Genomic DNA, 13,826 nt, shown 5'->3' with positions numbered 1-13,826 from the left:
TTTTAAATGTTTCAGAATAACATGCCAAAAACTTATATTTGAGGATTCTAAATGCTATACAAAATGCTTTTGCAATATCTCTGTCAAAACAAGTTAGAAGACTTATATTCAAGGCCTTGCTCTGCCAACTATGTAAACTTCTATAAATTATCTGAGATTTGAGTTACTGTATTTATAAAATGGTCTAAGTGATGGACCTCAAAGGACAAGTTTGAGGATAAAACTAAACAATGTGAAACTGCTGGAACTAATAAACATTATAAAACACTCCAATTAGTAAAACATTTTTAAAAATCTTATCCATTAGTGATTTTAGTTTTGAAAACTAAAAGATAATGAAAAGTGTATGAGAAAACTGATGGTAATTCAAAATAAGCAATCCTTACTAACTCCTATTCTTGATTTTTAACAATCCCTCATCGGTCACTGTTTATAGACTGTTTATACATCTTATATATCTCTCAAAACTGTTCATTTCTCTCCACCCACACTTCCATTACCTTAGTTCACATCATTGTTACCTCTCACTTTAAGAGTCTACTAACTGCTCTTGTCTCCTCTAATCCTTTCTCCATATCACAGCTAAATTGTCTTCCTAAAAATGGATCATATCCTTTGGAAACTAGCAAACAGAATGTGATCCTGAAAAGCATCAAATTGAAAGTTCTATGGGAATGGAATATAGATAGTATGTCTGGATATATCAGCAGTTTTCCCAGCATCGATAACCTGTTTCCTTCCTGTTGTTATAACACAGAAATCTTTTGATCTTAAGATTTTAAATTATTTAAACCAAAAATAATTTAAGCTCTAGTACTTGAAATGTTAATATTCTACAAAATAGAATAGTAGTGCTGGTGATATTAAAGAGGTAAATAAAAGGCATCCATGTGCCTATCAGACACTGTGCTAAATCCTTTACACACATTATCTAATTTAATTTTCCCCATATCCCAATCATGTAGGTTTTACTATTGCCCACATTTTATTGACTAAGACAAATGATTTAGAAAGATAACTTGCCTAAAGATATACAGCTAGAAAATGACAGAGCTAGGATTAAATCTCAAATCTATCTGACAGCGAAGTTGAAATTCTTAACCACTATATCTGCCAACCATAAGGAAAAAGATATTCTTTTATCACAGATATGTTACCGTCATTCCCCCCAAAAATTTGTTAGAGAAGTATAAACATATAGTAAACCCAATAATAAATAAATTATAATAAAAATAATAGATTACAATGAAGAACTACTTTATTTTTGATAATCATAGCAGATGGAATATTAAAACCTTAAGGTGGAGAGATTCCTGTTATAACAATAGGAAGTAATCAGACATAATCTGTTAAAACAGAGATTTAAAAGAGAAAGTATAGGACATAAAATCCTTTTAAAGAATCAGCATGAGAATAATACAATGTAACAGGGTTTTTTCCATTTAAGCCTAGTACATAAATATTATTTTAATATCAATCCTTATATTTATTTCAAGAATTAGTATCCATCTATATAAGATATGAAATATACAGGCATGGAAAAAATTTAAAAGTATATATTCAAAAATTGAAATATTTTCATCTGAAGTGCTACCTTCAGATGGTGTGATTTTAAGCAATTTTTATTATCTCTATTTTCTAAACTTTCTAATAGGAATATATATTACTCTTATAAATATTTTTTTAAATGACATATCACATTTGTGTGTATAATTTATATTCAATTTAGTAACCAGATTTCTAAGGTAAAGCAGTGGAAAATATTTCTTTTTAAATCCTCTTTTTATACGACATAATTGAAACATTTCCATTTGAAATTATTATCTGTCACCAGTACTATACTTTTTATTAGAACTTTAAAACATTGTTTTATTGTTCACAATTTTAAATAACTAAAGCTACAAAATCAAAGACACAAAGGCATTTACAAAATTCCGGAATACCTCTAAGTAATAAGCAATTTTGTAAGGAAGAAGATTTCGGAGTAGGACAGGTGGCCAAAGATGCAATACGTATGGTAAGTCCCAATCATCTTCGGAATACACTGACAGAGATGTCAAGTTATCTTTTTCTGGGACAACATTAATGATAAATGGTTTCTTGGAAGGGTTTATAGGTCTACATTTCTTCTTTAGAAAAGTACCATCATTTTTAATAATTTCTTCAAAGTCTATTCCTTCACACATTTGATAGTCCTTGTCTTCTGGCTTCAGAGAAAGGAGTGATCTGCATAAAAGATTAAACAATATGCTTTAAAAGAAAACATTAAATTATATGATTATATGCTTTAGAACAATAAAATTACCTCCCTCAATACTATTATAGTACATTTTTATATTTTCACATTCTTCTTAGAGATAGGTAACACAGACAGATATTTTCATCTTAACTTTCTGGAAACTAATCAAGATATTTGGCTTTCCAGAGACGAATATTTTTCTTACAAACATACTGTCTCAAATGTATGTTTACAATGAACTATGTATGCTGTCATATGGATACTGGACTTATGGGGATGATCACTTCATAAAGTATATAAATGCCTAATCACTATATTGTATACCTGAAACTAACATAACAGTGTATATCAACTGTACTTGAAAAATACATTGAAAAAAGGATATTTACAATAACTAGTTTCTTACAAAAAATACATATCATATAGATCATATATGCAAAGCAAGCATATACTATTATCTATGACTTGTACATTTAACTTAAAGAAGTTGGCTTTCCTAGATACATGGTCCTGAGAGGAAGAACATGCTAGGAATGAGTTCATGAGCTTAATAAATATTTCTATTGAAAAAATTAATCACCAGTTTTACAAGATTAATGAAATGAACAGAAATTTAACTTTATTGAAATGTTGGGCACAGGTTGCAAGAAGATAGTGACAAAATCACTGGGTGTCACATATGACTAATCCATATATTTAAATATCACACTCTTTGTTTACATTTCACCTATATTTTAGGTTTAATAATTTTTTAAACCTAAGCTGTATCCAAGTATAAACACTTAAGAAATATTTTATATTTGTATGGCTAATTAATGATTGTAACACTATCTGTTAGAGATAAAAAAAATTGTCAATACTATCTCTATTCCTGATTATTTTCTGAAGCTCTAGTCCTAAAATTGTAAGTATCTACTACATACTTTTGTAATGATGTCTGATCATGCCCTGAGTTTGCTAGATTAAACTCTGAACCCGCCATACCCACTTTTCCTCTGTGTGTTCTTTTCTCAGGAAATTCCAGCTACCGGCACTGTGGACTATGAAATAATAATATTAGACTTTCCTTCTCTCCTGACATACACATAAATATAATGATCTGTTAAATCAATTATAAGATTTAGCCTATTCTACTTCTATATTCTGTGATTTTCATTTTCTTTTTCATCTATACTTCTAATACTTAAAAATGAAAACTTAATTTTCTCTAAATTAAGCTAATGCCAATACACTCATCCAGATCACCAAAATATTTATTAGATTCATTATTTACCAAAGGTCAAACTAAAAATGAACAAGTGAGTATGTCATTCTTGACTCTTAAAGAGATCACCATCAGGCAGGAAATGTATTGTTAAAAGATAACTACTGTACTGTGATAGGTACCAAAAACATGTACGCAGCCGACTGAGGGCATGAGAATGTGGTTAATTCTTTCTAGTCTGGCTGCAGAGTGTTTTGCAGAAATGAAAATTTTCCCAAAAAGCTCTGTTCTAAAGACAAGACTTGAATTAAAGAAATATGCAAGGTTAAAGGAAAGTTTAAGAAATGAATGAGGAGTAAACACGAAATGATCAATGGCAAGAGGTTCTAGATAAGAAGAGCTGACAGAGTGAATGGTCTTGAAACAGAACACCAAATGTTCTCAGAGAGAAAGGAAGAAACATGATATTAAAGATGAAGACAAAATTTATATAAATGAGGCCAAGACAATGAGAGATCAACTACCTCGATGTGAACTTAGATCTTTCAAATTTCATCTTCCAATATACTCCAATCGAACCTTAACTATTCTTTATAGACCTATATAAACCCTATTTTCATGCCTCCTTATCTTGTTCTTGCAATTCCTTGACCTTAAGATTGCATTTCCCCGCTCATCTCCACATTACTATATTTTACCTATAATTCATGTACCTTGCCCAGGAATCAATCATTAATCGCTTGTCTTCCATAGTTTTCTGCAACTATTAACTCTTTCTGTAACTCCCTGCAACCTGTCATTTTTCTACATTCTGTATTTCATAATATATCAGTCTCCCAAAGGGAGACTGCTGTTCCAATTCATCTTGGTATCCTATAAGTAGTGCCTTACACACAACAAAAACACTTGATAAATGTTTGTCAAATGAATTAAATTTAAGAATCAGTATATGTAAATTCTACAGGTATAAATAGCAATTTGTTAATTTAAGACCTCGTATCATTTATTAAAAAAATTTTCTACTCCTGTGCTCTTTGCTTACTTGATAGCTAAGCACATATACATTACAGGTTCATAAAACATTTCATCATCACTGAAGCACAAGGATGAGACAGGCTATCTCTGCTAGTGTACACATTCATGCACACTCAGATTGCTCTTGAAGGCGGCACTGCCATGAATGTAGTACAGACCAATGCAAAGTACTAAGCAGGGAAGCATCATTTACAAAAACTGCAATGTGAATAGCACCCCTGGAGGTGTGCAGTACAGTGGCCCTGCGTGCTTCAAAGCACCAGGATTTGAATCCATGTTTGTGTAATTCTACAGTTTGTGCTTTTTACTTTGGTTAAGATCACCCAATCAATCCCCCTTGTCCTATATATGTGTGCTGTTGAAGGATAATTTTCAAAAGTGGGTAAAATCATGATTCTCATAGATATGCAAAGTGAACAAATGTTACAAGATTTTATTTAACTCAATTAAATGAGAAAACTGGTAAGACATAAAAACTATTTCAAAGACTCCAAAGAACAGACACATTTATAGATTGAGAATACTGAAATGAATGCACAAGTGAAAGGAGAGCTGGTCTTTTCCACAGCAGAGGGGAGTCAACTGAACCTCCAAGACTTCGTATCGTAAATATAAGTATACCTACATCTAAGAATTGGATTAGAAGAATATCAAATATGAAATCCGAGCTGGTTCGTCACTAATAATTCTAATAAAGATTGATGAGCTTCCATGTAATAAGTTAATATTTAGCCTTGAACACAAAAGTATACTCTAGTGGCCTAACTTTTCTATGAACGATCACCAAATACACAGCAATAATTTATTAAAAACAAAGCAGACTGCAACTAATATTTATTATCCAAAGACAAAATGAATTTAAAGTTCTTCGTAGGAATTTTTAAACATACCTTACATGCTGCAATCTTTAGTCTTGTAACCCACCCAAAATCCTCTCTAGAACAAGGTCAAATACTATAAACAATGATTTTGTTATTCTCTCACTTGAATTCTTTCCCTCAGCAAGTTTGAACTAAGCAATAAAATACTCATTAGACGGTCTAAACAATAAAATATTCATTATGGTGAGCAGGTCTAAGACCTGAAAATATGTGCCTAAAACTGCTAGATTATCTTCTAAACACTAGGGATCCAATCCTGAACTCCGTGGTATGGGTCAAAATGAATAAAGACAGGGGATATTTAAGCACTTATAGTTTTGCTTACAGTTTCGCCTCTCCATCTTTCTGTAGCCTAAGTGTCCATTTCTAGTGTGTGTTCTGAATGATACCTTAGACAAACTATGATGTTTAATCTGAGGAAAGTTTTATTCTCTAATAGAGTTTACTCTCCATTTTTCCTTGTTTTAAATTTTCAATTCAAATTATATATCCTGAAAAAGAATACTCATCTGTTATAATGTTAAACCTGTAATTATGAGACTAGCCCTCATTAGTATTTTGTTACAATTTTAATAATTCTTTAAGATTTTATATTGTTTAATGAAATTACTTTAAATACTTAAGATTGATTAAAATTCTATCACTAAACAATCTAAATGTGCAATAAAAGATAAAATATTGTATGTTTTCTAAATTTCAAAAAAATTCTATTATAAAACTTTTGAAAAATAAAAATCATTTCATATAGTATATATAAATCCAGAAGACACCAATCACCCTCGATTAGACCTTTTAAAGAATTATGAATATATATGATTGTGGTTATGATGGCCATATTGCAAGCATGAAATGACTGTATTTACTAGTAAAGCATAAATAATTTACATAGTATAAATTAAATACATTAAATAATATTTCTTAAAAAAACCTTGTAAGTATCCTGAAATTTCTAAGTACCCTGAAACTTAGTAAGATAAGACGAGATATTAAGGGATGGATATGATCAAAGCTTGATCATTTAAAGACTGATATTCCTACCATTCAGAACTAAAAATTCTATAAGAGACCTTAGAGCAAACAAAAAAAATAAAGAAAAAAAATCACCGGTAAGATGCTAATGGTATGTTAAATTCATTTCCAGGTGAAGCTGTGCCCAATAAAGTATCTCCTTCATACACAGAAAGTGGGATTGAAAAATGATTTCTCATCTGGAAAAGAAAAAGAAATAGTATTTAGAATAATTAATCTAAGACTCTAAAGGCATCAAAAAACATTCCATCTAAATATCCCAACAAAGGAACTATCAGACAATATTTATCTTGTTAATACAAATTATAAAAGAAACAAACATGGAATTATTTATCCTACAAAATACAAGTTTCCACATGCACATGAGTAAACTATCTAAGGCTCAGTAAAGATCCATCTGAAAGGGGCAGGCAGAACAATTTTTGGTGTTGACATATATCATAGTTCCTTTTCTCATCAGCCAAAGTGGTAAAACTTGTTTAGTATAGAAGTTATTGGTTTTAGCGTCTTACTAGTGGCACTAAATCCTTTAGTCTTGGACTAAAGGTTTAGTCTTGATTGAGTCCCACCTAAAAAGTTAAAAATAAGGGCTGAAAGGATCACTTTCAAACTAACATAACTATGTTGAAGAATAAAGTTCAGAATACATAAAGTGTCAAGACGATTTAATGGAAAATACATCAGTGGATGCCTGGGAAGTAGGAAGAGGGGGAACTTTTGGGGGAAGATAAATATATTAATTATGATTGTGATGAAGCTTTCATAAATAGATTTTTGTTTCAAAACTCAACTTTAAATATATGCAATTTATTATATATCAATTTTACCTTAATAAAACTATAAAAATTTTCTCTCACCACATCCTGTACTTAAAAAACCAAATATATATATACACTACAAAGACTACAACAAAATATTAATGGCTTGATTTTTACAATACTCCAAAAAGGTTTTACAAAATAGTCCTACAACAAAATCACAAGAAGTATATTCAACATCCTATCACTGCTCACATTAGAGCACTATGATTACTGGTAATGATTATTCTTTTTGATATTAGCGGTACTGCTACCATAACTTGTGTTCTTTTGGTAGTAATTTGCTTCAGTTTAGTTTTTTTATTAGCACACAAATGTCACATGCTTCACAAAAAAAGGATCATTTCCTACCTGCATTGGGGATCGAACTGTTACCTTCTTATTTCCTTCCACTGTATCAATTTGGCAAACAATAGACCTTTCAACTCCAGATTCTCTGTGTCTTACAGTGTATAGTCGTCGTCCCACTTTTGTTAAAGGAATTTTATCAGTAGTAGAGTGATTAGCAGGTGCTAAATTGAACATATATGAAAATTTTTATTATAAATCATCACATATTAATTTTAAATAGATGTTAAATATCAGAAACATGGGATGATTTCTTAAAGTTATGAATAACAGTCCCTCAAGTCTTTGGACTTAAGACTATACAGAAGAGATTATACAAAGGGCAGTTCTCTTATAGATACCATGTGTACAAAGGGATATTTTTAAAAGCCACAATGCATTTCCGCAGCATTCATCTAAAACCTTTGAAGCTTTTAACCAAAAAAAAATTTTAATTAAAAAATCATTCAGTACTTTGACCTAAGACAACACTTATAAACAAAAAGGTTTCAGAAACCTTTTTAAAATAATTGAGAGGATTATAACATGCAAGAACACTGATCTCTGATTTGCTATTATAATAACCAGAGCCTAATACCTTCATGCATTTATTGGCAATTACCAAGGTAGCTGCAATTTTTCAGTTTTTAATTTTCCAACAACGTATGATGCTGTGCAATATCTAGGATTTGATTACACAAAATTTTATACACATTTATCTAATATACATACATATACCATATGGGGGGGGTGAATTACTTATTTACATAAATCCTCTCACCTCATTCCTAAAATATTAGTTCAAAAACTGATAAAAACAATTCAATGACAATGCTCAGACAATACCTAAAACCTAGCCATTGCTGTGCATCATTTCCTGACTAGGAGAAAGCACTAGCTATCAGTTTTGACACTCTTATACCATATCTAATTAACCTTTCAAAGGCTCTTTTCTATAACTATTTAAATGTCAAAGTTTTGAAAGTGGTGTGGGTGAGGCTTTGGGACTGTTTAACTTCACAATGAGTGGATATTATGGTAACTTAAGAATTGATTTACTTTCGCCTCTCATGAAAATGAAAAACTTTTGGGAAGCCGAAAGGACAAAAAAAAAATTCTACCTCAACAGACAGAATGTAATTACTTACAAAGTCCCAAACCATTACAATGTGCCATTTCTATAAATTCAAACCTTATTTTGAATTCATTCAGCTGCACTGGTGGAATACAACTGAGCCATACTAGAAGTGGTTAAAACAACAACTAAGAGATATAGTCTGTAAAAGCTGAATGAGCATGAGATCTAGTATTTTTCCTCCCCAAAACATTAAGCAGTAAACTATCAGACTCTAAATAAAGCAATGAACAAAAAAAGTTAGACTTTAGCATACAAAAATATAGTAACAACAGCAACTAAAGCCCTGTAAAGGATGAAACAAAATTCCCAATCTATTAGGAAGGAAATTTTAAAATGAGTAAAATGGGATGTAAAATATAACTTAAAAGAAATTAAACCCCTAAGAAGGTAATTTATCACTTACTAAGAAGAATGAAGAAAAGTTTGCTGCTTAGGCTGGTCATTGCATTGAAATGATCATTGTCTTTAGTTCGGACATAATCCATACTTAAACTCTCCTCACTTTTCAATACATATGATTTTGCCATTGGAACGTTGAGTACGCTAAAAGAATCACTTGGTAAAACAGTGATATTAAGTCCAAGAGAATTTAAAATTATAAATGGTGCTAGATCCCTTACGAAGGCAGCTGAAGATCCAGTGGCAGCTTCTGCAAATGCCTAAAGAAGAGTTATTGTAAGTAAAATAAAATGAAATGTGGAAAAATAAATGACAAGCAGAACACTAATGGACATACTACAAACAACTAAATAGAAAAAAAAAAAAAAGTCTTATTCGATAAAGAAAAGGATTAACGCAGACTAGTAGAGCAACATTTAAAGTTTCAAATGTCTTTTCTTACCTTGACTAAATTATTTAACATTACAAGACCACATTTGGATAATGTAATGTTTAGTTGGTCTTTTGAATAGAAACTGATGACAGTTTTATATTCTGGCACTCTATAATTTTCTTCTTCAGTATCTGACTCAACAATGGCCTTTTTTGCTTTCTTTTTCATCTAAAATGACATATAAATTATAGAAATATAAGGAAAGTGTATTCCTATGAGCACAACATAACTAATTTTGCAAAGGAAAGACAAACTTTAGACAAATCCCAATAATAACATCAGAGAGAGCAAAAAATTTTATTAGTTGTACTGCCTTACTGGAATTGCTTGGATACCAGCCAACTGAGGTCACATAAGACAGGGGCAGTATTAGAGAAAATACTGATACTAGAATGACAGGCACATTTTAGGAGAAAAAAAAAAAATTACTAAATGCATGTGGCATCGGAATGAAAATGAAAAGCACATACTTCATAGCACATAGAAATTCAAAGCGAGAAGTCATTTAGTCTATTGGTCATGCTATAAAGAAAGAACGGAAAACCAGGGACTTAAAAAATCTGATAGTTTCAGAACTAGAACCTAGCATTCATGAGAATCAATATCATCTACCTTTTTTTAGGATTCACAGATCCACTGCAGTGTATATTCTGACCTAAAAATCACCAAGTAAGTTCCTTTGTCCAAATACTTTATCTGAAATATGTGGAAAATCAAATGTAGTGATCTAATACAAAAAGCTGGACATGTCAAGCCAGTCACCATTGTTATTACTTTAATTGCCTTTAAACCACTGAAAATTTATCTGCAGGTTGACTGAATCTTCACTAGGGAGCAGACATGCTAGTAATTTTGTAGCCTCCTGCTTCAGAAGCACAATTTCATCCATTTAAAAGTCTAATTAAAAAAAAAAAAATCCAGTTTACCCACTTGTGAACTATATAGCACGCTTAAAAATAAAATAAAGGTTGTTGTTCTAATGATTACATATATTCATACTATATTACGAGTAAGTAATATTTTCTTCTACATACACACCCTTCAGAAGACAAAGGAAACTCAGTATAAACAACTAACAAGATGCCAGTGGCATTTTAATATGAGTGGGGACTCTGTAGCCAGAACTGTATGCTACCTCTTCCAAGGTATTATTACTTAGTGAAGCCTCGTAACCTCTCTAGTCTCAGTCCGCTCACATGTTAAAATGTAGTTAAAAATATTATCTTCTTCAGACGTCTGCTGTAAGTGTTTAAGTGTTAAAGCAAGAGTACATCGTGTACAGTGTCTAGTACATATGTTACATATTTATTTGTATTAGAAAAAGCATAGGAGGCATTGGCTTTCGATTTGAAAATTACACTCAGAGGTCAAACAGGAAAGCATGAAGCAAGGCTCATAATGAGAAAACTTGAACTTTGTTGTGATAAAAATTAATGTGTCTTGTGTGGTGTAAGCATCCTCAATTTTTGAAAAATTTTCAGACTTCAAATATACCTTGATTCCAAGATTCCACGGTCTAAAATCCTCAGTCTGATCAATTTCTAAGGGTTCAAGCAAAGGCTCCCAGACGCCAAACATTTCGTTGTAATAATGTACCTATAAAGAGAATTTTTAATTTTTTAAATAAGGCATTCTGGTATTTGCTAAAATGATCTTCCATGCTGTTTCCCACTACCATTCCTTTTTTGGCTGTGCTATTTCTCCTGTATGAAAACTGTACTATACGCCATTCATTAGTTTCCTAGACAAATTCTCTCAGTGCTTTCCACACCTGGTGAATTTCATAATTCAGTCTTCACAGTTTAATCCAGATAAATCTCTCTTTTAAAGTAATGTACAGCTGGTCCTCAAATAATGTCATTTTGTTCAATGTTGTTTTGTTACAATATTGATGAGATATTATGGGAATTTAACTCAAATTTATTTATATCAGTTAGCCTATGGTTAAAATTGGTTTTGTTATGTTCTGCTTAAAGTCAAAGAACCTACTGATGATAAGTTAAGGCTTACTGTACACATTAAAACTATATGAAGGCAAAAATTTGTAAACTTTCTTCTAAAACTTTTGTAAGCCAACATCATATTTACAATATTTTCAATTTAAATATTTAATAAGATTCCCAAAATATTCCGTGTGTAGCATTATTTATTATAAAATCTGGTCAAAACACTATAAACACTTACTTCTAGCTCAAGCTGACAGTGGAGATTTATGAGGGAACTCCAGTTTTTGCCTTCCCCTGAAAAACGCGATTTTGCCAAAAGCATAGGGACTGTTCTATGACCAATTCCAGCCTCAAGAACTATGAAAATAGAATCAATGTTCATTCTTATTGTCTCTCCTTTGGGTACCAATTCAGCTGTGGGAGGTATGTTTTCAACTTCATTTGGTTCTTCAAGAAACCACATTTTTAAATTCTTCGTATCCTTCTTTTCCCATAAATGTGCTATAGAAGAAGCAGTTTCTTGTGGAATGGTTTCCTTAGTTGTATAAAGTGCTGAAGTTATGGTAATCACAGTATTTATGATAACTGGTGAAACCTGAGGGAAAAAAAATTAAACTCATAAAAAATATCTACTCATACCACTTTTAAAAATACATACTTCAAAAAAATTAAATACATTTGATTAAGGATCATGAATCATATTAAAATAAAATATCACTACCATGAAATAGCAGATACAATTATTGCCTATAAAAGTTTTGATTATCATAACTAATTTCAATTGTTAAGATATTTGCTTGAATCTTGTAGATATTAAAACTGATCAAGTGTAATTTCAACTATACATACTATAGTTGTATGTATAGGGATGTTAGATGTTAACCACAGAAGCAGTCCAACACCAATAATAAAATATATGATAACATTTACTACAAAAATGTATATGAAATATCATTTCACATATTTTTAAAAACTGTTTTTTGCTTATTTAACCATGAAAAGACTTGCTATTACAATTGCTTATTTCTAGGTTTTATTTATTTTTTATGAAGTTAATTAAAGATCTAAATGACTACATTTGGACTCACCTTTAGTGTCAGAGATTTTACCGATATATCAATCATTTGTGGATCTGTACCGATCTGAGTAGCTTGATAGAACAAGTCACAGGGCTGCAAAACCTATGAGGAAAACATCAATACCACTAAATTAACATTGTTCTTAAAATATTTTTATTTAAAGACTTTCCTAGTAATAGCTAACTATGCTAAATAAACAAGTTAGTGAAAACTGCTGAAAAAAATGTGACTCAATAACACACTTCTTAATTATCCTCTTTACTTATTATTTATAATAGGAAGTATTAATATTAGCAACAATATTAAAAAACAATATAAGAATTTCTTTTCTTAAATATATGAAAAACCATAAAACCTACTAAAATAAAATTTTGTCATGGTATTTCTTCCGTTATGAAATTACAATGAAATAAATTAATCTATATAAGAAAAACTACAAAATTAACTGAGTTCTCCCTGACTGCCGTAAGCAGGATTCTGCCCTCAAGTACTCAGTAACTCACATTCCTCCCAAACAGAAAAGACATTCTACCTTCTCTTAAGGTTCCTAAAGGTCTTATCCCATTATAACCCAAAGTCCAAAATCACATTATCTAAATCTGTATCTCATCATATATCTCTCATCCATGTCTCTCATTAATTCAAAAGTCAAAATCTCATCTATCTCTTATCAGCTAAAAGTCCAGAATTTGAAATCAGGTCCAGGTGTTGATGAAATTCCTGGGTGTAATCTATTAAGTATAGCTGCTAGGGCAAAATTTCTCTCCCTTTGTGGAATTATGAAACAAAGATGAGCTCCCTGCTCCCACCCCTCCCAGTATAGAATGGTGAAACAGACACAGGATAACTATTACACATATTCCAGTTCAAGCTGGGAAAACAGAAAGTAAAAAGGAATCAGTGGTCCAAAGCACTTCTGAAACCCAGCCAGGTAAATGAGTTTCTTAATTAGGTTTCAAAGTCTAGTAATAATTCTTTGTGGCTCTCAGCTCCACCGTCTGAGTGAGTCATCCTTCTTTCTTTATAAAAAGTAGCACAAGTTTGCAGCCAAGTAGTTTTATCATTCTGTTTCCTGCCAGTAGCATTTTGGGAGTTCAAGAGTCTCTCTTCCTTTTGTATTCCCCATTCCTCTTGGCCTATGCTGGCAGTTTTCCTGCTAAAATAATTTTCTCAAAGGGAGAGAAATTGTCCCCTAGCAGCTACACTTCATAGAACATTAAAGGCTACTGCAGATATCATGAGGTTTTACTCCATTAGGCAAAAGCCATATTCACAGATCTTTCTAAGATAATCATGGC

The 13,826-nt window shown here is 31.3% G+C and overlaps 1 protein-coding gene across 1 annotated transcript in view; it reads right to left on the bottom strand.

The window, feature by feature from the left end:
• VPS13A (vacuolar protein sorting 13 homolog A) overlaps positions 1 to 13,826 on the bottom strand; it is a 190,048-nt gene that overhangs the window by 72,022 nt on the left and 104,200 nt on the right. Inside the window, exons 41-48 of the mRNA XM_011375502.2 lie at positions 12,538 to 12,630; positions 11,688 to 12,044; positions 10,998 to 11,099; positions 9,513 to 9,671; positions 9,075 to 9,330; positions 7,558 to 7,718; positions 6,464 to 6,567; positions 1,944 to 2,226 (exon numbers count right to left, since the gene is read on the bottom strand). Of these exons, the coding sequence (XP_011373804.1) occupies positions 1,944 to 2,226; positions 6,464 to 6,567; positions 7,558 to 7,718; positions 9,075 to 9,330; positions 9,513 to 9,671; positions 10,998 to 11,099; positions 11,688 to 12,044; positions 12,538 to 12,630 (1,515 nt within the window). The remainder of the gene's footprint in view (positions 1 to 1,943; positions 2,227 to 6,463; positions 6,568 to 7,557; positions 7,719 to 9,074; positions 9,331 to 9,512; positions 9,672 to 10,997; positions 11,100 to 11,687; positions 12,045 to 12,537; positions 12,631 to 13,826) is intronic.

The sequence above is a fragment of the Pteropus vampyrus genome, unplaced genomic scaffold (genome assembly GCF_000151845.1).
Source record: "Pteropus vampyrus isolate Shadow unplaced genomic scaffold, Pvam_2.0 Scaffold273, whole genome shotgun sequence".
NCBI lineage: Eukaryota > Metazoa > Chordata > Mammalia > Chiroptera > Pteropodidae > Pteropus > Pteropus vampyrus.
The sequence above is the reverse complement of the archived record's forward strand: the minus strand, read 5'-3'. Positions and strand labels throughout refer to the sequence as shown.